At 41.0% G+C, this 25636-nt stretch overlaps 1 protein-coding gene across 2 annotated transcripts in view; it reads left to right on the top strand.

The window, feature by feature from the left end:
- The first annotated feature begins 201 nt into the window (after window positions 1–201).
- The window catches only part of SNTB1 (syntrophin beta 1), a 59458-nt gene continuing 34023 nt past the window's right edge, over window positions 202–25636 (top strand). Inside the window, exons 1-3 of one of the 2 annotated variants that reach the window (XM_026842281.1) lie at window positions 202–219; window positions 2643–2859; window positions 17981–18188. In XM_026842281.1, coding sequence (XP_026698082.1) covers window position 219; window positions 2643–2859; window positions 17981–18188 — 426 coding nt within the window. In that variant the 5' untranslated portion in view covers window positions 202–218. Of the gene's footprint in view, window positions 220–1844; window positions 1867–2642; window positions 2860–17980; window positions 18189–25636 lie in introns of those variants that run through there. The other variant, XM_026842280.1, reaches the window with a different exon arrangement.

The following is a 25636-nucleotide window of genomic DNA, read 5'->3' as shown; positions in this document are numbered from 1 at the left end:
TGAGCAACCATCTCCTGTTGAGAGTAGAACATAGATGTCTGGGAGTTCAGGTGTCAGTAGTTTTCACAGGATGTTTTTCCTCACAGTAGTTTTCTTGGCTTTCGTGGTGTTTGAGTCTCAGTTTGTGGAAAGAGGATTGTGTTTCTGCTCTCTCCATCTCCTGCTTCCTCTTCAATGGGAGTTTCTGAAACACTGCAGCTGTCTGCCATGAATTCACTAGTGCGTCGCATGGAAACTTGGCTTCTTGGCACATGGAAGGGACGGCCCTTCTCTTCTGTCCCTGTCTCTGGGGAATTAAATTCACATTTTGTGTTTCTGCTTAGATTTAGAGCCAAATTTTTCACTTCAGCTTCCTTCCTCCCCCTGCCCCTCTCTCCCTTAATTAAAAGATGCTAGAGGCGAATGCATATAGCTGCAGCTGAAGAAGGATGAAAATAGAATGGATGAAATAGCTACACTATTGAGACCTGGACCTTTATTTAGCATCACATTTGCTGGCACATCACTGTAATGGAGTTCAAAAGCTGACTGGAGTACTTTTTTCAACATATTAATTGATAATCTCTAATTCTAAAGGGAACAAAATTTTGTTTGCAGTAAAACATGATTTTAACAGCTTCAGCTGTTCCTCCCATCTAAGTTAATGACAAAGTTAGATTTGTTCAGTGTAAACAGGAATAGATTCACCACATCTGTATGTGTTCAGTCTCTCTGTTTCATGAAGGCTATGAGTACATTCAAACTGAGAAGCCAGCTGCTAAAAGTGTGTGTGTGACATAAACCGCCTTATTTTCAGCACCTTTGAAGATTAGGCAATTTATGAAGTACCCAAGAATGAGCACTGGTTTTGAGAGTCAGGTGACACAGGTTTATAGATAATGGACTTCAGGTAGGTGTCGACAAAAAGATCAAAAAAATCAGTCTCAACACCTTTTGCATTAAATAGTTTCTGGAACCCAGGTAGAATCCTGTGCCAGCTCTTCCCTGAGCACGGAAGAAATTAATTTCAAGAATTACTCAGAATAGTATGGGAAAAGAAATCAAACCAGCAGCGTTGGATAGAACAGCATTTCTGATAAATCACAAATGATCCTTCTCACAAAGAACATTCTTTAAAATACCTCAGTGCAGAAGTCCTTATAATTGAAGTTAACAGGTTTTTTTAAAAGGAGGGAGAGAATGGCAAGATGTGCATTAAGGTGTTTTGGAGAAGAGATGGCCATAAATGCTTACAGAACCTGGACTCTAGTTTTGTACTCTCTTGGTAAAGCTGTTATGAAGTGCCTTGAAAATAGTGTCTCTTGCCTTATTTGTGGCTTTGACAGATACACCGTTGTTCTTCTCCACTCCTCTGAATACACTTCCCTTGCTTTCACTTTGAACTTAAAAACATCAGTCTGCTTTTCCTAATTTAACCTCCTTCACCACAATGCCCTTTTGTCATTTACCCATCTTTTTGTTATTCACTCATTCCCAGCTTCTTCATCTGAGCTAACACGATGATCTGCACCATTTCTTTGAAATCTTCTCTCACAACATTTTAATAACTTCTCCAAATAAGTTCATAGTGCTCCTGCCCTTTCGGTTCATGTCATCGCTGTTTGAGTCATGGGTACAATCAAGCGGCAATAGCCAATTAGGCAGCCACAGCTGTGTACATTGGATGTATATGTTTAACCAGGGTGCTTAAACATGAAGTCTTTTTGTGGTTGAGCTCCATCAGGTTTGTGAAGGAGGAGGAGACTCTGGCTGGCAGATTTGCCAAGCACATAAAAAGCAGAAGCAAAAGTGATCTTGAACTGCCAAAAGCATTCAAAACCAGGGAAAACGTTGCAATATTTGCCTTCATAGAGGGGAATATGAAGTGTAAAAGAGGTATTGATTTTTGAATCCATTAGGATCATTTGGGAATCCCACATTTACTTTTCCTATCCATACTGGACAAAAACATTGGAAGAGACTGAGATCTAATCTGGCACCTCCACTCTCACAAAAAGCTAAAACTCAATTGTATTTCCTCAAGAGAAGGGTAAGAGGTGAAAGGGGTTTGTTTACACTCTCTCTCTCTCTCTCTCTCTCTATATATATATATATATATATATGTACAAGTAGATCAGCTAAAAGATCTTCTCAGCAAGCAGAAACAGCTGTTGAGATCAGTGGCAGGACACTGACAGGCGTGAACAGGAAGCGAGATGTGAGTTTGCAGCACTGGGAGTATTGCTGGAGCATTTTAGGTAGGGGAATAATAGATTCACTGTCACTTGATTGAATGTCTTTCTTTAAAAATACCCTATATCTTAGCCAGCTCACAGCTTCAGTACATAGGAATTGCTGCATGAGGATTTATAGCCTGTCAAGTAGAGGTTGCATGGCTCTCCCAGTCCTACACTATCTATGTGTTCTTATTTCGCCTGTTCTGTTCTTTTCCCTTGTTTTACTCATTGCCATACTGAGATTAGCAGCAGTCAGATCTCAATCTTCCGTATTTGCACAGTTTCCAATGCCATGATGCTGCACAAGTAGAAATAATAAGGTGCGCTGAGGGTTGATACCAGTTCAGAGAACTCACATGGGATGCAACTACTGAATATCCATTTATTTAATTATTTTCCTTTTTCTTTCTTTTTTCTTTTCCATAGTGAAATACATGAGAGAAGCAACCCCCTATGTGAAGAAAGGCTCCCCTGTTTCAGAAATTGGGTGGGAGACGCCTCCCCCCGAATCTCCCCGCTTGGGTTGTGGCTCTGCTGACCCACTGTCGCAGCTCTCGCTCTCCTTCCACAGAGACAAGAAGACAATACCGCTCAAGATGTGCTACGTGACGCGCAACATGTCTGTGTCAGACCCCGAAAACAGGTGAGTGGGGGATTTGCCTGGGGCTTGGTTTTTGCCTTCGTGTTGAATTGTCGTTGACCTTTTCAGCTTGGGGTTGATGACCAGGAGCTGGCAATGGGCTCTGGCCGCACACAGCAACCCAGTGAGGAGCAAGCGAGCACCAGTTTGGGAAGGGTGGGTGGTGGTGTCTGAGCTGTGTGGTGCTGGGTTCAGCTTTTGGTTGTGCTAGAGAAACTCTTTGGTGTGGTAATCCAACATTTTTATTAGAAATGGAATCTCAGGGGTTTGTTTTCATCCTGATTAAGTGTCTGCTTTTGAAGGAAAAGACACTGTACACACTAATTGGTTATATTATCCAGGCTGGCTTGGTCTAATTCCACTAAATTGCATTTTCTTTTCTTTTTTTAATGAATATTATTTTAAGAATAGCCTGTTTTGTCATTCAGTTTTGGGCATTAAAGTCAAGAATAGGAGAAAAGTTCCACTTACAAGGCATTAATGGGGAATTTCTGTGACTTCTTGGTTTATTTCATGATGTTAAAAATAGGATGAGCTTTTACCAACCCTTATTTATAACATATGTAGAACAGCTGCACCACCCCAACACACTCTCATCCTTGCTTTAACAGCTGCTAATAAAAAAGGGGCCAGTCAAGTCAGTAACACAGACTGATTTCTCCATCCAAATAATGGCCTTTTTGTTTTTCTGCAATGTGGTGGCTTGCCCAAAAACTGTGTGTAATGCCTTTGATTCTCAGCACTTATGTATAGGCATAAATAAAAGTTACATTTTCATTTGCAGAGAAGGATAAGGAGAAGAGGGGAGAGCAGAAGGGGGTTTGGGGATGATGGACTGCCTGTAATCTCTTGAGCAATTCCAAACCTTTATCAGTATCTGTGTAATTTTCCTTCTTTCTTTTTTATATTCGCCTGACCTTCTTTTAATGTTTATTGTTTTGTTGTGGGGTTTTTTCCCCTTATGCTTTACTGTTTAGTATTACTTTGCTTTTTCTCTTTTTCTCACCAAGTGGTTACCACCATAGTCAGTGATAACTGACCACTACAGAAGTGCAGTTATGAAACAGCAATTACCCTAGCAGTGTTTCTCAAGTTTAAATCAAGGTGGTTATTGATCTTGGGCACTTTTTTTTTTTTCTCACATATACCTGTATAGTTTAAGATACTGGGGTTTGAGAGCTGAGAGTTTGTTGTTCTTTCTGCCATAGAGTGTATTTTAAAAATACCCATGCAGGTTGCATTGTTTGAATCAGCACAGTGTAACGATGCTTTACACATGTTGGCTTAATTCTTTTTTTTTTTTTTTTTTTTTTTTTTTTTTTGACTGTACTATAGTTCCCAGCTTCTGTCACTCTCCTGGTCCTCAGTTTTGTTTGAATGCCAGGAGGACTGATTCAGAGGGATACACACTCATTGTTCCTGATACTTCTGTGATAGAACTGACTTTTTCAAAGTGTGCTACAAATGTGTGTGTTCTTAGGTGTTACTAGGAAGTAACGCGTGGGAGAGTCATACTGCTTATTTTCATGGTTTTCATTTTGTGTTGCTGTCATTTCCTGTGGAAAGAGTGATTTATGATTATTACTATAGGCCAACACAGTGCAATGTACAGTCTGAGCTGGATTTTTCCATCCAAACACACAGTACCTCACCATCATGCTAGCTGCAGTATAACAGTAGCATCCCATTGATTTACATCTTCACCTATTACAGGAATTTTTAACAATTAAGAATACTGGAACTCCTGTTTCCCAGTAGAAGTGCTATTACAATGCAGTGACCTTTTCCCACTGGAATATATCCCAAGGTAGTAATCTTATTCCACAAAAATAATTTGATTTTTTGTTCACAGTAGAGCCCAAACCATGTCCTCACATGCTTGTGACACTTCTGTTTCATAACCCAGTGACCTGACACACATAGCTCTTATAACCGATGGTGTCACTTTGCTGGATGGCTTTAGAAGAGTACTGCTGGCAGGCTGCCAAAGCATATGCAGCCCATAAAAGGGCTCCTTTGGATTATAGCTGAGCTAATTTTCATCTAAGACCAAGCGTAGACATGGAAAGCATGAGTTTTCTAGTGCAGATATTTATCCAGTGCTGGCTAGAGATCACATCATATCAGGGTTGTGGGACCAGGCTGAACAAGTTTGATGTTCAACATAAGAAGATACCTATGTTAAAGGACCCAGAAGGAAATACCTGCTTCTTGGCACTGAATCATCTCCAGTTCTTAGAAAGCTGGGATTAAATATGAATTTCACAGGCATGGAGGAAGTTACACATACGGTTTTCCCACTAGAGCTGGTAGCCCTGCATTGGCTTACTGCTTTCTGTTAAAGACTGGCCCCAGTTAAGAGATTCCTAAGTCTGTGTCTACTGACAGATGGTTTGGTGAACCTGTTATTTCAGAACAGGAGTGAAGTTTGGTGATTTTAGACCCAACGGTTCTCAGATGTCTCCTTTATCTAACCTGCCTCTGGGTTCATTCTGAAGGAGGTAGGGAATTGTCTTTGCTGTTACCTGATAAAAAAAGCTGTGATACCAAGATCCTTAATAGAAGTCAATGCAGGAAAATTTTTTTAGTAGTACAAACATGGGAAAAGGAGAAAAGGTGCATTGTATCTTAGTGGTACCTATGTTATTTACTTCTAGACAGAGGTGATTGTTATGTTTTAGACCAGAAGAAAATAGATTAAAATAATTGGTACTTAAATCTGATGTTTGCCGGTGTTTTTATTGATGTGTCCTTGATGGCAGCATTAAGGGTTAATGTCAGGCCCCTCCCAATGAAGAGACATGTGGGAAGGGTCACAGCTAGTAATACCAGTAAGCAGTAAATCTTACTGCAGTATAAAAAGCTTTTCATCAATTTCTGGTGATTATATTAAGGAATAGGAGACAAAACCCCAAACAAAGTAGGTTTCTGAGGTGAAATTTGTTCTGTTGGTGCTTTTAAAGTCTTGGGACATAATACAAAGCTACTTTTGTACACAGCACAGGAGACATGACATTCCCTGGAGGAATGAGGCCATGCTGCATGGAGTAAAAATGTTTTCTCATCTGCTTTTGAAATCACTGTAAAACCCGGCTTGCATTTCATTCAGCCAAACCCAGGAGGTATGAGCCTGATCCTGACAGCAGTTAGTGTGCACAGATCACGTTTTTCTGGTGACAGGAGTCCAGAGCAATGTGATCCTTACAGGGAATTTCAGTAGGGATCCAATCTTAAGGATCAAGTTACTTGTTGGCAGGATTTGGCCCTATGATGGGAAAGGTTTGATTTGGTTTTGCAGCTAGGAAAAATGAGCCAAGGAGAGATTCCCAGCAGGGTGGTGCTGGCTGCAACTGCACGCAGTGGCAGCACCGCAGCAAGTACAGGAGCAGTTCATAGACTTCACACCGAGGACACATGGAGAAGCAGACGAGGAACTTTTCTCACCTGTTGTCCATTTCAGGGTTGGATTGAGGATTATGAACAGAAGACAAAATTCAGCAGGTACATTTAAAAGGTGGTAGAATAATTGTGCTGGAATGCATTGCTCCTGGGTTCTGTGGACTGAGCTGTGGCCAGGAATTACCTGAGCTGTCATGGATGACAGGAGGATGCGAGGCATACTGAGACCTGCTTACTCCAAAGGCAGCTATAGACTTCAGCTGCTTCTTTGCTTAAATATTATTTTTTTTTCTGCACTGGGAAGTACTGATTCACTGAAAGAAGTCTTTGCAAGATTTATTGCAAAGCTGTCGCTCCCTAAATTGATTCCTTTTCCACACATCCTTTTCTTAATATTTTTTCTTAGATTATTTAATAATATGTCAGTAATGCATAGTAACAGGGTCAGTGAGATTTAACATTTTGAATTTTAATGGATGTATAAGCATGTAATTTATGCACTTTATGTAAGCATGAAATACTTTGTGTGTTTCTTAAATGAAACTTCAAAATCTTAAATATAAAACATTCTGGTGAATTTGGATGTATTTGCTTTTGTTACAATAAGGCATGAAAACAAAAGTTGAAAATTATTTAAAATAAAAACTGAGTTTAAAACAAATTTAATATGATGTAGTGAAAACCAGTCCTTGTGCCAAAAAAACTTGAGCCCTGAATGCTTGATAACAGATGTAAGAAGTTAGCAGAAGAGTGTGAAGATGAAAGACAAGCATCTTTAAGTAGAAGTCAGAGAGCTGTGACATTAGTATAGGACAGCACTGTCCAAAATGGTTGTCTTGAACATTTTTCTGATGTATTTTCAGCTGTGAGGCTGGTTGATTATTTATAAAGGTGGTGTGTGGAGTACTAGCAGAAGCTCCATACCCTGTCAATAAAACTCTATGGAAGATGATCGCCTGTAGTTTGGGACCTGCCAGCACTCCCAGTTTCACTGCTAATCAAAAGCACATTTCTTTAAAATGGCTACAATACTTGACATGTTCAGACTTGACATTAGGAAGCATTTCTGTACCAAGAGCATGGTCAAACACTGGAACAGAGGTGGTCCATGACGCAAGCCTGTCAGTGTTTAAGCAACTTTTGGACAATGCTCTTAATGACATTCTTTAACTTTTGGTCAGCCCTGAATTGGTCAGGCAGTTGGACTCAATGATTGTTGTAGGTTCCTTCCAACTGCAATTATTCTATTGTAATCGTAGTCGTGTTCGTATTCTAGTCAGGAGTGTCAGACATTTACCTCCTGCACCTCTTCAAGCTCATGCTGGTGTAATTTAAGGGCAACCAAGGGGGCAGGGAGGCAAGTGTTAGGCAGTGCAGAAGAGTCTGGGTGTCTTGTTGAAAGCGTGGGCTGGTTCATGCCTCCACCCTGCCTGTTTCTTGGTTGGTAAACAGGATCATACTTTGATGTTACCAGGCGCAAGCAGCCACGGGTATGCAAAGCAAAGGCTGGATTCTCCTTGAAGAGCAGCGTGGTTTAGGTGTGCAGCTTTGCAGCCCAGGTGGTTTTTTTCCCCCGCTGCTGAGGGAGCAAATCGCCCAAGTTGCGTACCTGGTGTGGGGCTTGTAGAGGGCAGGGCACTGCTGCAGAGTGACCATGGTACCGAGAATGAGTTATAGCTGCTCCTGTGGAGCGTAGGTCCTTTGCTTTTTGCCTCTTACCTCTTAAGAAGTAGTTTGATAACATGGGGCTCATCCAGCAACACTGGCATGGATGGGGTGAGGTACTGTGTAAAGGCTGAGCCCTAGACCTTGGAATAAGGAGGTGATGGACATTGGAGCTGTGTCAGCCCTGGGGACACCAGTGGTTCTGTAGGGCTTCTAGGGGTGGAGGAAATCTTCTCTTCCTAATGGACAGTACAGATTCAGCAGGACTGGCCTGTGGTTTAGGAAACTTTGGTCTTTTTTATGTTACCATGTGTTGTAGGTAGGCAAAAGAAAGAGAAAGGACTTGCATATGCATGGGAGATAGAGCAAAGGTAAAGATAATATAATAGGCACATTACCAGCATAAAAAAATCCCCCTCCATACCTTCCCAAGGAATTTGTGCCTTCCTCCTTGTGCTGTTATTTTGCTGCTCTCTGGCTGTAGACAAAATCTCTGTGAAATGGAGAGACCATACTTAATTCGCTACAATTCACTACAAATTCGCTCAAGCTACAGCTTGAGATCCTTGGATGAAAGACATATAGCACTTAATTATCATTATTGGCACAGACATGTTCTACTATTTGAATATCAGTAAGTCTTTTGAAGAAGTCAATGAGCCTGCTAAAGTAAAAAATCCTGATTTATATCAAGAATTTTTTTTGCCTTTTTTTTTTTCTTCCTGGTGGGCTGTGTTTATTATCTGTTTAGATTACTCTTAAACTAGGGAAGAAATCAACAACCCAACATTAAAGTAAAGCAACTTGAAAGGATGTAATTCAAATCCAGAAAAGAACAAAAATTATGATAATCGGGATGAAACTTTGGTTGACTCTTCCCTCATCCTTAAACTACCCTGTTGTTCTATGCTATTGCAGTGTGCACAGTCTGTTGCCTTTTATATCGTTGCCCGCAGAGGGTCATGAATTTAAGATCAAGGTGAACATGGGTTTTTAACCTTAGCTCCCAACTATTTTACTGTTAAGGATCCAAATCCTCCTCTTGTGTAAAGTTGGATGTTTCTTGTCAAGTTGTTTGTTTATACTACTGTAGCTGCTAATCTGTCCCCAAAATCTGCTCTTTACTGGAAGGGATGAACAAGTAGGTGGCACTTGAGATTTATCTACTGTTCTCTCTTTTTAAGCTGAGAGAAGTTAGGAAATTTAGCTAACAAGGCATTTGCAGTGTCCCCTTCAATACCCTGAGGATAGAAGAGGGAAGAAGTTGGGGTGTGGGGTGAGGAGTGGAGTGATGGGAGGGATGAATGGTTGGGCTATGGAAAAGACCTCTTTGTCCTCCTTGATGTATTAACATGTCCTCTTTAAGAGTTCATGGCTGTGGGACCCTCCTTGGTAGCTACAGTCAATGCATTCAGAACTGGGGGTCAGATGAGAGACTTTCATTAAGACTGTATTTCTTCTCTTATAACAGAATTTTGGGGCAGTCATTAACTTCTAGAATTAATAATTAGTTCAGGCTGGGTTGTCTAACAGTCTATCATCTACATCATCTGCTTTTTGGGCAGCTCTGCAATTGCTGGTGCATTTTGGAAGCTACAGTTATCTGTCTTGATAAGAGGCAGTTTTCCAACCCTGTAGGAGCTGACGCTCTGAAGCCTCTAGGCAGAATGGGTGAAGTTTTTATTTTGTTTTTTATTATTAGGAATAGTTATTTTCCATCATCTGTGAAACTCCCCACCAGCCAAACAGGTCATCGTTTTTCTCTGGGTCATATTAACTTATATCTTCAACTCAGTTTCTTCTCAACCTTCTTGGAAAGCCGCTGAGACATACCTGTAGGACCATCCCTTCTGTAGAGAAGAGCATTTTGGTTTCTTTTGAGTCAAATCACCAGCTAAGTTTTTTGGAAGAAAAAAAACCCCAACCAAACAGCTCAAAGTCCATTTTCTGCACAGCAACCTCAGGCATATTCACTGACACAAACACATCAACAAACTATGTTGAACTTTGAAGTTCATTTACTTTTGTTTACTTCAGGTTTATTTTTTATTCCATTAAATCATGTTAAAATAGCTTTCTAATGTCCTAAGTACCTGCTGTAGTCTCTGGGCAACAGTTTGAGAAGTGAATTGCTGGGGGTATGTGCCAGGATTTGGGGACAGAGTTTTTCTTCAGGGTGTTTGAGATACCAGTGTAGAACTGGATAGTTATGTTGTAATTGACCTTCAATCCGTGCAGGTTCTTGTGAATCTGGGATTAGTCACATCTCCTTTTCTTGAAAAACAAGTTGCATCTTTTTTCCTGACATAATAAGATGTGGCTTTCTCTCCTTCTGGGCTGGACAAGGGAGCTCCTGGTGTCCTTCCTGTCTCAAGCACAAATCGAATACAAATGGGCAAATCTCCTGCACGTGTTACTCAAGAAAAGTGTCTGCACATCCATGCAGATATGTGAGTGTAAATAAAACTTAGTGTGTCTATCTATGTGTGAACAAGGCCAAACGTGACCTGACAGGAATAAAATGTGTCATGGTGAGTGGGTGGTGAGGAAGGATGTGTGTGGTGTGGAGGTGGCAGTAACCAAGGGTGGCAGAACACTTTCAGCTGGATTTTTGGTTAAGAAACTTTTAACTTGTCTTTCTTTTCTGTGAAAATATTTAAATAATGAGTTAATGGAGAAAAATAAGATATGCTGGTGGGATTTTTGTTGTATGTTGGGGTTTTTTTTCAGCCACTGCTTCAGTTAAGGGAATTTTTAAAAAGTCAAAGCATTTTGATTTTTCCAACCAGCTTCAACTGAAGAATAGAAATAAGAGCAAAGGAATTGGAAATGAATCAGTGAACAAGAAGAAAAAACTGCTTTGAGAAACATATGGAGGGGAGAGAGGAGAAAGAATTAGAAAAGGTGATGGAAGAAAGAAGCCAGCTAACAAGATGGAGCAAACAACCAAGAGAGTGAAAATTGCAGCAGACACTATTTAGTGAACATTTTTGCAAGAATGAGAAAAATTAAAGCACTGAAGAGGTGGAGAAAGATAAATGCTCCAAGAAATGTGTTGCAGATTAAAGGGAAAGCAAGAGCTGTGTAAGTGCTGCAGGGCAGGAAAGAGGAGGGCAAACAGTTAATCATGTTTTATGTGTGTTTGTATGTAAAGGTATGTAAATACTGACATCCAAACTGCTGCTAAATAATATTGGAGAGCAATTTTAACACCCCTGAGATCTGCCAAATGAGGAAAGTTGATACGGAAGGGTTTCAGTTTCCTGCCATGCTCCTCGTCCCCACAGTCTTCATGTTATGGCGTGGAGCCAGTGACAACCTCAATACCCTTTTTCCTGCCTGGCTGTTCTGTGCTTAATGCTGGGCTTTCCCTTGCTTATCAGTGGGTCTGCAAATTGGATTTCAGTCTTACAGCTCTAATCTGGCCTGACCTGCTGTTAGTCAATGAGCAGGATTTTCAGCTGGTGTATTTGAAGCTGGTCCCTCCTGCACCTTGTGTAGTCACTTGTATGGCAGCAAATTGCAAACTGCAGCCACAGTTTAAGCCTCTGGGGGTGGGTTGCCATCATAGGTGCCCCAGCTCAGTGTTGGTAGGGGCTGAGGCTGGGCTTCAGTGTTTAAGCTGTACGTGCAGACATTGCTATTTTAATACCCTGTGGTCACTTCTAGCTTTCATATGTGTTTCTGCTGATGGAAATTCCTGTCTTCCTGTAGTAGGAATAAGGCAAAGTTATGCTGAAGTTGTTACTTCTCCTTGTCATTTATATGCAGCTTTTTCCATTGATCTCTGAGTCTATTCAATGGGAAGATGAGTTTACCACCAGTACTGAAAGTGCTGGGAGGTGGCCCATGCCCACTGTCCCTGAAGAGGCTGGCACTGTCTTGGGGAGGCTGGCTCCCAGGTGGTGCTCTCTTCCCATTACTCAGAGGCCAATAATTGATCCAGAGCAAATCTGTGGTTTTGTTGTCGTGGTTGTTGAACAGTCTGGCTTCTGTTTTGCTTCACTTGGCAACTAAGCAGTGATCCCTTGGATTTCTTGCATGGAAGCCAAAAAGTAGATGTATAAAATAAAGAGACATTGAGACACGTTCTGCTAGATGAGGTGGACCTGCTGTTTGTCTCTTCCAGAGAGATTTTCTCTCATGACGATTTATCTGCAAGACAGAGCTCATCTATCAGCAGCCCTGTTCATTTGTCCCATTTCTCTATTAGTTTTCATCCATGCTCGCAGATCATGTCCCCTTCTTTCCCAAGTCTTACTGCAGCACTGCCTACCAGCAACAGTGGTGTTTCTTCTTGGAAGACATATAATTCTTCTTCAAGACCATGATCTCTTTTATTTGTGCAGTAGCATGAGACTCTCCACCTTCGTCTCAGTCTGAAGGGGTCATTTACCACTATTACCAGCTGGTCAAGTGCTCTTTGTTTAGCCCAGACACAGCTCTGGCTACAGAAGGTTTGCTTTGCTGCAGAAGGCTCTTTGAGGTTGGCTGTGGCTTTGCTAGAGGTGCAGCTTTTGTGGCCGAAACATTTTTTTTTTTTTTTTTCCCCAGCATTAATACACTTTCCCCGGTTGCTTTAGGGAACTATGTATTGACCACACCAATCACATCTTCTGGTCCTAAAGTTTTGGGCATCATCTTTTAAAGGTTAAATCAAATTCCTACCATGCTTCTGAAATTAGTTTTTTTTCCCAAGTAACTGACCCCACTACTCCTTGAAACAGCATTTTTGCCATTGTTTGGTGTTGAATTCAATGTGAAGAAGTCTGGACTGGGTATTCCTGTATTACCAGTATTCAGCATTATTACAACCAGAATCTAAAAGAAAAGTTAAAGAAGGAAAAGGTTAAGAGGTCTTTTGGGCAATGCAGGGAAAGAGTTCTTCTCCTTAACACCCATGGACATTTAAAAACTAGTAAATGACTTCTGTAGTTGTTCTGGGTAGAGAAGGCAGTGTGTGATGTGCTCTGCAGATCGGTTGGTGTCAGCACACAGTGATATGAGCAAGTCTGTTACAGAACCATATCCTTTCCTTACTTGCATGCAGTGCGATTCCACTGATACATGATTAAAGCCCAGCTGGTGGCAAATAGAAATTAAATCGTGACAGCTCATTAGTTATATCTATACCCTCTGTGTTTGGACATCAGTCTAGTCCAGTTCCTAAGAAATGAGTATCATCTACATTGTTTCTACCACTGTAAGTTGAAAGTCAGCAAGTGACTGTTAATACAATGGATATCCTTGTGACGGTGAGGGGACTGAGAGACATTCACAGAGAAAAATTCCACTTGATTTCCAAATAGCCCTCACTCAGTAAAATTGCTTTCACCACCATTTAGGTGCGTCAAATGAAGATGCTTTTTCAGTGTATGCTGGCGAATTTGTTGCAAGCCTAAGAGTCTCTCTGTGGAATATTTTCCTTGCAGACTAAACCCAAAGTTTCCATTGCTTAATTTTAATGTATTTTATTCCTGGTTCATCCCCTGATGCTGGATGTAGAACTGAAAAAGAACCTTAACAGGGTTTTTTACTTATTTTATGAAAAAACCTACAACTATTTAAATATACTCTCTGATTGTGTTCCTCTAAATCCATCCTTATGCTAGAAAGTTTCCTGTGTTTGTACATTCAGAAATCAACAAAATTATTTACCTTGCTTTCATGTGCAGACAATAATGGAGGAGATGGAGTGAGCAGTTTGGCCCTTGATCCCTTTTTAAGTTTGCAGAGTCAGTGGCAAAGTGTTCTGTTCCTGGCTATGCCGGTGTGAAATCAAAGTAGTGTGATGGACTCAAATAAATCTGGCTCCAGCTTATCATTAACTTCAAGGGATTTACTCCACACTTTAATCAGTTACTGAATGCATAATCTGACCTGGGAAGAAGCATAAAGTGTAAATCAGTGCCTGATTTGGTCCTGAGCCAATGCTGGTGGGAGAAGTGCTTTCAATAGATTTGATAAAAGGTATTTCTTGGATAATAAACACTCCTACAGAAAGAGGCCTTATCAAATGTGGAATGAGTATGGTCTATCAAACATTTGCTTTCAGCTTCTTCTGATCCTCTGTAAAGTGAAAACTCTGGATGATGTAGCAAGGGAGGGAGTTTTGGCCTCTTATGTGCAAGGTTACAGCATTTTGAGGCACTGGGGTTTGTGTCACCCCTGTCTTCTGTGGGTGGAGGAGGGGATGCTGGAAACACTCCTCAGCTCAGTGGGACTCTTTGAGAAGGAGAGAGAAAATTACTCTTTTATTATAAGGTTTGCCAAATGATCTCTGAGAAAATGTGATATCATTCATATGCAGTGCCAAGCTGGAGAGATGCCGCGCATCTTGGCAGCCATCTAGAGCTTACATATAATTCCTTTGGGTTGGTGTGGGCTTTATCAGAAACAGCTCCATATGCAGTATTTACATAACTGTGGTGGAGTGTGAGAATAAACACAGCTGTGGCATTGCCCTAAATATTTCAATTCAGTGGGGAATTAAGGGAACTTTATCACTGAACTGCAGATAAACAGAAGTCAGTAAGCGGGGGTCAGTTTAGCCAAGGAACAAATCAAAGCTACAATGGTTGGACTGCTGGAAACATTTAAGTGCTTTGGTGTTGGACTTTAAGGTCACTGGTATTTTTTTTTTACTTTTCAAAAAAATATGGAAATGCCATCAGTCATCTGTTACACAAAACACATCATCCAGATGGACTGGTGAATCAAAGCAGTGTAGGCTGAAAGACAGAAAAGGGAAGAGTTTATAGGGATGCAGTGCTTTCAGCATCTGATTGCGGTCAGAGTCCATGGGTTTCTAGGAAGATTTTAAGCTTCTCTTACTATATTCAGCCCATCTGACTGCAGACAGGAGTCCTGGACCTTTAGTGGAAATATGCAAGCACAGTTTCATAAGGATAGTTTAGGGCCCAGGTCATATAGCAATAGCCAGTAGCAGAGTTCAGACAATTGAGGATTTAGACGTTTGTCCTTAAGGCATGAATAAAAAAGGTGCCCTACCTAGCAGCTTGCACAGGAATGATGCTTGCAGACCTATTCCTCAGGCTAGACCAGTGCTGTGGATAAAAGGATTCAGTTTCAGGGCTGTCAAAGCAGCATTTATTCCTATTTTGAACTCACTTTTGAGAAGTGTAGCATGTATTGTCCAATATTCCTGTCACTCAGCTCAGGGAACTAGGTAAACTTTCTAAAGCAGCTGTTAGTGCATTACCATCAAACTTTGATGACTGACAAGCAGTCCCCAAAATAGCCCCATTAGAAGTCACTGAGGGATGATATTTTTAAGAGTATTTTTGCAAGTATGGCTCAGTGTGTGTGTGTGCGCATATATACTAGAATTTATACGTTGACATATCAGTTGACTGTGTATATATTAGAATATGAGTAGTTTAGAACCCCTGAAACAGAATTGAGAGCTGTCTAAATGTCTGTTATTTTAGGGGGCAGAACTCTTGTACAAATACTTAAAAAGCCACCAGCAATGGAAATACACTTTGAAGGCCCAAGTAACAAAATACTTGTTTGTATGTTAATCCAGTTGCTTTAAGAATTTAAGTGCTTTCCAAATTGGGGGGAAGAGAGTTTGGAAGCTCTTTCAGCTATGGATAATTTATTTTTAAACCAAAGCCTGCTACAACTCTAACTTTAAAAGAAATTAACAAGTTTGCTGCTGATCCTTTGCAACTGAAAAAGCAGCACATTCTTCTGAGTCTTTATGGTCCTTGTTCAGCACTTTGCTTACCCCACGAGGGGGTGGGAGTTCCCTTGTAGAAACCACAGGCTTTGTAAAAAGCATTGTTTCACACAATCCATGCGGTGCTTTAACATTTTTCAAACCCAGCACAATACTGCTATGCTGTCCAAATAATTTTTGTCTTTAAAAGAAATATAAAAATGGGAGGTAGAGTGCAGAAAATCCTGAGTGCTGCTACTGGCTTGTTCCCCGCCTTGTCTAGGTTATGCACCTTTCCACTTTTCGGCAGTCAAATGGGGATGCTGTCACTGACCTCATTTGTAAAATTGTGTGAGATCTCGTGCCAGAAAGTTCTCTGTAAGTAATAAGCAACGGTTCACTTATTTCCACAATGTACTTTGAAAATCCAAGTCTGTATAGTTTGCTTCCAGTGATAGCTGCCTACAGGAGCAAGTTCAAACTCAAGTTCATATGGCAGTGCGAGAGCAGTGTTTCTGATGGAAAGACAGACCAGGGTGTGGTAGCTGTGCATGGTTGTAATGATCATTGGGCACAAATGACTAAATCATAACCATCAGGGAGATGGTCATCAGAACAAATGAGAGTGTGATTGGGAACGTGCCTATCTACACACTCAGTTTTCTTATCCACGAGACCTGCATTATCTGACAAGAAATTTTTCTTTTGGTACCTGAAATTGAATCCTTGGTGCATCCTGAAGCAGCTAAATAAGAACCTTTATTTTCAGAAAGTCTTGGGCTCCAGCAGCTTTACTGAGGAAACATGCATTATTGTGTTGGCTCAGCGCTTTCTGAAAAATCAACCCACTTTTTAAGCTATCCAAACAGTGATTTAGGACCCTGAACAGTTCAGCTGCTGAGTTTGGAAAATCATGACCTTTTCTATCTTTAGAGCAGTGTCTATGTGGAGACCTCCCCTTCCCAAAATGGACAAACATGAGACCAGCAGTCCTCACTCTCTGAGCCCCAGAGAGCTACGCAGATTGAGTTGCCCTCTGTTCTAGATTCTGTTCTGGTTTAACCAATTAATTAAAACCTCTTAATTGTTAGTTAAGCTCCAAATTGCAGGATGTTGTAATTGCATAACAAATATTTGTATTACAGTACTGTTTTGAACCTCAACCTGAATAAATTCCACTGAACTAATTACTTTTCTGCTACAGAAAGGAGTTGTGTGTCCCAAAGATTGGGCAGCAGTACACAGAACAGAAATACGTGCTTAGGCTCAGATCCCAGGTCAAATTTGTGTGGGTAACGTTCAGGGGCAGTCACTGTACATTTATCATGAAAAAGCACAAATGTGATATGGAGTTGAGTGACAGGCAATGGCCAGAGCTTAGTTTTATAATTGCTACATAAAGATAAACCAGACTATTACTTTGTGGGTTATTTAACAAATGTTTAAGTAAAAGTGTCCCACAAAGCTATAAAGAGCACATAAAGCCCCACTAATAACTGATAACTTCACTGAGAACAGAGCTGAAATAGCTGCAGTTGCCTCTCAAAGCATTTTTGTTGTCGTTATTAGCAAAGGTGTTGGCACAGATCCCATAACTGTGATGGACAGGATTAATTTTCCTGAAAACTAGATTTGTTTCTGCTTTTCAGACCACAGTGGTGAGGTGGAAGCCCACATGATGGTCTAGTAAGCATGTTTGGTGTTTGGTTTTTTTTGTTTTTTTTTAATATCTCTCCACAGGAGTTTAGAAAACTGTAAAAGATGCCTGCCAGCAGCAATCATACAGTTGTGGTTAGCGCTTTCTTGCTGACACTGTTAGCAAGGTCTAAATGAAGAACTGAGGATGTTGGTAACCCCTGGAGAAGGCCAACTGTGGTGGGTTTCTGATTGACGCTTAGTGTTATCATTGAAACCACAGCACAGTCCTAAGAAAACTCCTCCATTTGGAATAAGGGTGGTTTTCATTTAGCTCTATGTGTAAAATAAACACACTGGGCAACTCCGGGTGTGTCATGATACCAGCTAAGGAAGGCAGCAGCTTCTCTGCAGTCATCTCCCATGCAGTTTTGGGTGGTTGCTGTGTTGATGAATGTTCCTCTTGTCTTTATATTTGAATCTCCTATTGACACACTAGATGTGGGTTGCATCAGCTCTGACACATTGCCTTCTCTAGGCTTTTACTGTAATGCCAGTACAGACCATGCTTCAGTTAAGATGATCCTACTCTATTCAGATGTTGTAAAGGTAAGTTTTTAATGCTAGGTCTTGATATTAGCATCTTTTTAACTAGTTGCTAACACTAAGCAAGGTAATAAACTTAGCTGCCTAATGGTATCTGAGTGAACATAATGTTTCCCGCCTCCCCCGTTTTTCTAGACTTATTGAAGTTCATTCACCTGATGCCAAGCACACCGTGGTGCTCAGGAGTAAGGATTCAGCTACAGCCCAGGCCTGGTTCAATGCCATTCACTCCAGTGTCAATGAGCTCATCCCCAGGGTGATTGCAGAGGTCAGAGACCAGCTGGGTAAAACAGGCGTTGCTGGAAGTCGAGAGATTAGACATCTAGGCTGGCTTGCAGAAAAGGTAATGAAAACATTCTTATTTTCATTTCTAAGCTCTTTCTTTTTTTCTTGCTCTTTGTTTCTGAATTCAGACTTGTCTGGAAGTGGAGAGGCTAAATGAGGTTATGGGATTTGATTTAGCTTTCTGTGAAGACCTTTCTTTTCTTAACATGCCAGTTTTTGTGCTTTAAAAAAACCCCCAAAACCAACAAAAAAAATAGAAGATCCTCTGAGTCTTTGCATCTGTATGCCAATTAGCAAAGACTTTCCTGGGAGATGAAAAGTCTCAGATTATCTGTCACATTCAGGCGTGGGCATGAGTCACAAAAACTGACACCAGCCTCGAGCTCCCCTGCTGTTATGTCTCCTGTTCATGTATAGGAGATGTCACCTTCCTACTCGCAGCCTGGGAAGTAACCAGTTACTTGGTCCATGGTCCACCCCTCTGCTGTGCCTGACTGCAGAAGCTGGGCATAGTCTGGAGCATGAGGTGGTGTCCCTGCTGCACCTGGGAGCATGTTCTTTATTTGTAACGCTGCATTTGAGCTGACCTTTGCAGAAGGCTGAGCTCTTACCCTGTGTCTTGTATGGTTTGAGTTTTAAAATACTTTGTGCCACAGGGCAAAGCTGGTGTTCAGTTCAAAAGTAGTTTGGAATCTATTGACCTGTGGAAAGCCAACCCATGAATGCACAGGGATGGTATCAGTATGAGATGACCTGGTTTTAAATCAGTAGTCTCAGAATTTGTTTTAGGCATTGAACCAAATGATAAGTGTGGATTTGCTACGGTAACAGTGTTAGGATTGTGCCTAGAAATACTTCACATCCAGATATTGCCTGGGAAGCTGTTCAGAATATCTCTTCCTCTCCAGCTGGGGTGCATGGAAAAATGGCCACTATGTACACACTGCCCTTTGAGCCAGCACAACTGCATCCAGCACAGGTGTGGAAAGCAGACTTTGGTTGCCCTGAAAAACATACTGTACATTTTAGCTTTGTTTGGTATTTTGTAGATGAAAATACAGGAGCCACATTTCTATCTAGCGTGCTTTAAGAAGGCACACCATTAATTTTTAGGAAAACGTGGGTCAGTTCTTACCACTTGTTTTACAATCTTTGTCCTGCTACCTTTCAGACAGATTGGGTATGTTTTCCTATTCCTCCCTCCAAGCTTGCTGAGTGGGGAGAACAGCACAACTCTGTGACTTAGTGCTGTAGAAAATATAAAAATTTGAGGGAATAGATTGGGGTTAAAACACCAAAGCACTGGTAAGTAAATTTTAACAGTATTAAACTATAAAGTCATGAGGTCTTTAATCTTGTTGGCCCATTTCTATCCATTTCTATAAACTTATGAAAAGCTAAATATTAGGGGCTTTTTCTATTGCAAAATACTCTCATTTGAAAGGGTAACTGCTCTGTAGCAGATCATATAGACTTTATAAGTAAAGTATTCACAGGTCATTTTAAGCTGATACATGGCATGCTTCTGGTTTGTGAATTTCCTCTCCTTACAGTTAATACACAATATCCCATTCACACACTTCTTTTTCCTCTTTTTTTTGTCTTATGGATCTCAATCTTTTTTCATGTTACTCATTATGGACCAGTTCAAGGTCCTGCTGAATTTAGTGGTGAAACTTGTGTTGCCTTTAATGCAGCCAGGCTGTGGCTCTGTGCATGTTGCAGTATATTTACAGTGGCTGTCATCAAGAATTAGCTTTGAGAGATTTGCAGTGACACTGTTTCCCAAAAGTCAACATGTTTTTATTGCTAAACTAACCATCCAGAGCTGTGCAATAGTAACGGAATGAGGTCAGAAGTTCCCAACTTCTTATGTTGGAGACTCGTTGAAAAGCAGAGAAAATCACTACATATGGTAAAAAGGGATGTGAAATTGCTTTTGTTTTTATTACTGGACTGTGGGCTGTAAAGCCTGGATGAAAGAAAGGTAATCTGAAGCATGGGAGAGGAAGGTATATGTACTGTACATGTATATGCAAACTGTATACGCACTTTCAGAGGAGGTTCGAGCTAGCTAGGTGAGATGCCGACCACAGGGGATTTCCTAGATGCTCCTTGTGCAAAACCTGGGTTTGCCAATGGGGAGAGGTCAAATTCTGCAGTGATTTTTGGAAGCACACCAGGAATACCAGTTTTCTTCTCCTGGGGTGAACTGCCCTACCACATCCACTGCTGGTTGGTTTCTAAATGTTGGAGTTTAGAAAGGGACCTACCTCATTGTTACCAGCCACAAAATAAAACATGTGTCTTGTATTCCTCCTAATATTACTTTTTATTTTTTCCTGTATGGTTTTTTGGGGCATATCTTGCTATTTTTCCATGGACTGCAGTGGGAAGAAACCTGAACATTTTGAAAAGCATCTTAGACTGTAACATTCAAGACAACTTTTATGGTATTGCATTATGTTAATTATGTAGCATATCTTTACAGTGAATTCTCAGCAAAATGGAACGATGCTAAGTGAGATTAATTCCTCTGCTTGTTTGGGGAATGCAAAATGTAATCCCATAGAAATTTCACTGTAATTTGCTGTGATTACTCTCTGCTTTCATTAAGCTATTTCCTGGTTTGCCATTTTTTATATGTCTCTGCTCTAAACTTAGCTCTAAACTTCAACCTTTATGGTACCACAAAAATAGATTCATTAGCGGAGCCTCCCTCAGGTGGGTAACATTAACATAAATAGTAGGTTATCTAAGGTACTATGCAATTGCATGCTAACAGGATTCTGCCACCTTCACTCAACTTCCCTGTGAAGACAGCCCTAAATTTGTGGTCTTCAGCATGAAACATCCATCTCTCAGTTCCACCATCAGGTCCCTGGCTGTGCCCCGGGGTGGGCAGTGAGGGTCCATCAGCAGGTAAAGATCTCAGCATCACTTAATGAAAGCAAACAATCACTGTGGCATTATTATAGGTAAGGAGAAAAACAAACAGACACAAATCATTAGATATGCCATATTCCCTTTTTCATTAAGGCACTAACATTGTCCTGACCTTGACCTTATGGCAAGGGTTTCTGAAGCTGACCAAGGATTGGGGAGTTATATTAGTCACTGGTGTCGTAAAACTTTTCTGTAACTAAGAGAAATGTCAAGTACCGGTTTGTAATGAAGTGTGTGCGCTCCTCATCACCTTTTCTTTCTTGTATTTGTCTTTTCATTTCAGCAATGCCTGTGAGATTAACAAGCATGCTAAGCGGAAGGGAACAGCTATATGTAGATTTTAATCTTTTTATGTCTTTCCTTTTATTAATGCTTACTGTAAAGATAGTTCTAGTGACCAACGACAACAAAAGAAGCTAGTAATATCCTAACTGAGGAGCTTTTCCATGTGTCTGTTAATTGCCCCTCTTCTTTCCAGGAATCCTTTCAGTCCTTGTAGAAATGTCTTTTCCACCTTCTTTTCCCCCACTTTTTTATAGTTCTGCACATCCTGTGGCTTATAGAGGAACTAAATCAGCCATAGATGCGTTTCTTCTCACGCTTATCCACCTACCATTGAGTTCCTTCATGAGGAGCAAATTCAGTTCTTGTGTTGGGTAGCTAAAACACGGAGGAAATGGTAGTTTATTTTATCACTTCATAACATCTGTTCCAATAGACCAAGATATTGTTGGCAAAAGCTTTATCTACCTTTTGGCTTCTTTAATGCAGACACAAAAAGGTGTTATGGCAAAAGTGGTTTTACAAAGGTGGGTTTTGCCAATTCAGCAGTCAGCCACACAAGCAAAAGCATGACTGGTTTCAGGGGAAGTTGAAGCTGTAGCCAGGCGCCAGGCTTGTAGCTGGGTCAGTTTAAAAAACAAACAAACAAACAAAAAAAAAACCCCAAAAAACACCAACAAAAAACCCCACCAAGCTCTGTGTATCTCCCTGTCCTTGCTGTGCCAGTGACACTTTAAATGTAGGCTCAGAGTAGAAAAAAGGCGCTTCTGCAGCCAGAGACTGTTCTGCTTTCTGGATGCCAGATGTCTTACAGGCAGTGGGCTTCTTAAAATGATCTTAAAGCTCCTTTGAGAAACTTAAAATAGGAGTTGCTGCAAGTTTTCTTTTATAATGTTAATATCTGAAGCTGCAGAAAAAGTGCCTCTCTGGGCTTTTTTCACTAGATCTTAACCCCAGTGCTTGGTTTCTGTTCATGTTGCTCAGCCTTCGCAAGTGTATTGCTGCTCCAACAGATCTGGTGGGGGAATTAGAGGGGAGAAAACACCTCATATTGAAGGGGAAATAACCAAAGCGGCATGGTAAATTGGAGTTGTTTTTCAGCTCCTGACACTATCTCCAAAATGAAAAGTTTGTTAATACATTACAGGCTGTTCAGTCTCCTCAAACCTTAGATAACTGTATCATTGTGTAGAGCTGAAGTGTGAGGCATGTCACAGCAGAGTGATCTTATTCAGTATCGAGCCATATATTGCAGTATTGTATTTATCTTCGTGCTCTTGCTCTAATTCAGAGGAGGGAGTGATAAGAACAAGACTGTGAGCTATGCAAGCTGTCCAAACAAGATTTAAGCAAATTATATGAGAGTATATTTGAAGGGATTTTTTTTCCTTGCTACGAAATGAAAAAGTTTCTGTTTTACCGTTTCATTTGGCAGTATGTTCTCTGGTTAGCAAAACAAGTAGACAGCAACACAGCCACATTGTTATTCCCATCACAGATAAATGAGTTTTCAAAGAACAGAGAGAAGCTTCAGTCTTAAAATTTTATAGAATTTCCAAATTGTAAAAGCGAGTTTTAAATGTCTTTGTACCAGAAAACCACCAGCCCATCACATAGTTAAAACATTTAGCATTTATTTAACATTGTGAATATCCAGTTTTAACCAGCTTCCCATGAAGTCCAGCAGCTGCTAGGCAGCATTTTAAAAACCCTGACATGGCCATGTCCATGGTTGAGATGCTGCCATCCCCTTTAGCTCTCCCAGCTCTTCCATCCTGGTGGTGGCAGTGCTTGTCTGACCTTGAGCCAGATCAGATAGTTATGCTGGTAAAAAACTCATTACTTTTGGTGGGGTAGCATTAGCTTTCTGCAGATTTTATGACAAATGCAAATCCCTGTGCAAGAGAAGCAGCAAGAGCCTGTGGTAACGGGGAAGGAACTGGGAAACAGGGCTGCCTCATTAGGCAGTGTACAATTCCTCTTCAGAGCTAGCAGCCTCATCAGGCTGCACAGACTGAACCAGTGGCATGTTCACAAATAAAATCTGGGTTATACTAATCCCCAGGTCTTTCTTCTGGCCCTGGAAAGTACCTGCGCATGTTTAGGCTGAAACTGCAGCAAGCTTTGGGTTGTATTAACTCCCAGTGCAAATCAGTGTATAGTTTAACCAGATAAATAACCTGCTAGAAACATGGGCATTTGCTAAGAAAACTATTACTCAAATGTCTAATTTCTTTGCAAGGAAATTACATTCCTGTAGTGTGGTCTCCTTTGCAATTTCTAGTCTCTACAGGTTGTTTGTGTTTTTTTTCTTTTCTTTTAGTATCTGTTTAATTATCTAGGCATGTTTTGGAAATACTACCCATCTCTAACACCCAGGAAGAAGAGTAAGGCAATTAGGTCCTGGCCTCCTGTTTTGAGTGGTTAGAGAAGGACCCGATTTCTCATATTGATAATACACAGCTGGTTGATAATCTTAAAATTGATCTGACCTTTTGGAGATTACACATACTTCAAATCAGAAAGTCTTCTGTGTGTCCTGAATGAGAAATTGTACTTTTAAATCCTGGCTAATTTCTTGCTGTGGAGCACTTACATCCAAATGAAGAGTCCTGCTTTTGCCCTTTGTCACTTAACCTTGCAGTTTATTAATTCCAGAACTTATTTGTTTGCTTTGTACAACACCACAACAGAGAGCTTAATTACATTAGCAGTCTTCATTATCTGGGATAACGATCAGACTGTTCTTAGGAAAGACGTAAACCTGAAATAGCATGAAGAGTAATTTCCTCTCCCAGCTTCAGCGAGGTTCCTCCACAGGCCACTTTTATCAGCAGTAACACTGTTCTGTTGTTGCTTTAGGTGCATTCAGTAAATGGATATATTAAGGAGAACTCGGGCTGAAAACAGCCATTTCATTCACCATACTGGTTTTATTAAAGATTTTGCCAGTATATATATCCATAACACGTTATTTCTTTCCATCCCAATGAGAGCTGAGCAAATGATAAATCTAAGTCAGACAGAAGTGCTCAGTACAGGGGGACTGGAAAGAAGAATAAGTTTAAATAAGTCATGAAAAATTACAGGCATATGATGGTAAATGGAAGGCATGAAGGACCTGAGCTTGAAAGTCTTTACTTCTGCAGTACAGGTTGGTTGTTATAGTGAAGAAAAAAACCTGTCAGATAATTACAGAGCACATTTAAATAGTGAGTAAGCACTGTTGTGCCTGTTAAATTATTCTTGCAGAAATTGAACTGAAGTTTAAACTGGGGCCCTGCATGTCCCCTTTCTACAAGGGTTGTGTTAGGTCTAGGTCTGGCTGGATCCCAGCAGAGGTAATCACACCCTGCCCACTCTCCCTCGGTTTTGATCTAATAGCCCTAAAAACTGACTTAATTATTTCCATAAAACACAGTATATTGCTATCACAGTTCCTATGAACCCCAGGAACAACAACAAAGTTCCTTTTTAATGTCATCCTGCCATGAAGTTTTATTTAACTTCTCCCTTCCTGCATCAGGAGGAATTGTGAGCATGGAGACGTGACTCCTGCTCCAGCACTCCTGCTCCGGCAGCTGTGCCTGCACGGGCAGGAGGGGACATGGAGCATGGGTAGGACCATGTGGTGGCTGTAGCTCTGCGGTGAGAGGGACCTCTGCAGATATTCATGTGGAGCAGGGTTTGAAAGGGGAAATGATGGGCTGTATCTTGGAAGGAAGAGAGGATGCCAAAAGGAAATGTGTGTGTGTGTTTGCTGCCTCCTTGGGGTGTGGGAGCTGTTTGTCTTGGTTTCTCCAGCATGCTGGGGTGGTGGCTGTGGGAGCACATCCCAGCATGGTCTTGGCCACTTTGCACAGTGTGGCTTCCACTGCATGGATGCTTAACTCTTTCTTCTACATAACCCAAACCTGAACTGCTGCTTGACTGGGCTGGGCTGGATTTTGCTGGACAAGGAACTTTCTAGATTTTGGTACATGAGGGATTTTCTTCCTAGATCTTGCTGAATTTTCAGGATGTTGGGCCTCTTCATCTTTTATCTTGGCAACTGCATCTGTACAACAGGATCCACCTCCCCTCACTCATGTGCCAGGTCAGCTCACCTTTTGGGGTTTCTCAGGTTTGAAAGCCTGTGTTTGAACATATTTGCAGTGAAGTTCAGTTGGAAAAAATGCAGGAAAGATACAGGTATGATGTGAAGGAAAGCTTTGATCCCCTTCCTTCAGAAGCAGGTAAAAGGCCTCCTTTTTTTCTCTCAGCCTCTGACAGTAAATA

This window comes from Athene cunicularia (genome assembly GCF_003259725.1).
Source record: "Athene cunicularia isolate RWA chromosome 2 unlocalized genomic scaffold, athCun1 chr2_part1, whole genome shotgun sequence".
Lineage (NCBI taxonomy): Eukaryota > Metazoa > Chordata > Aves > Strigiformes > Strigidae > Athene > Athene cunicularia.
This window is presented reverse-complemented; position numbering and strand designations above follow the sequence as displayed.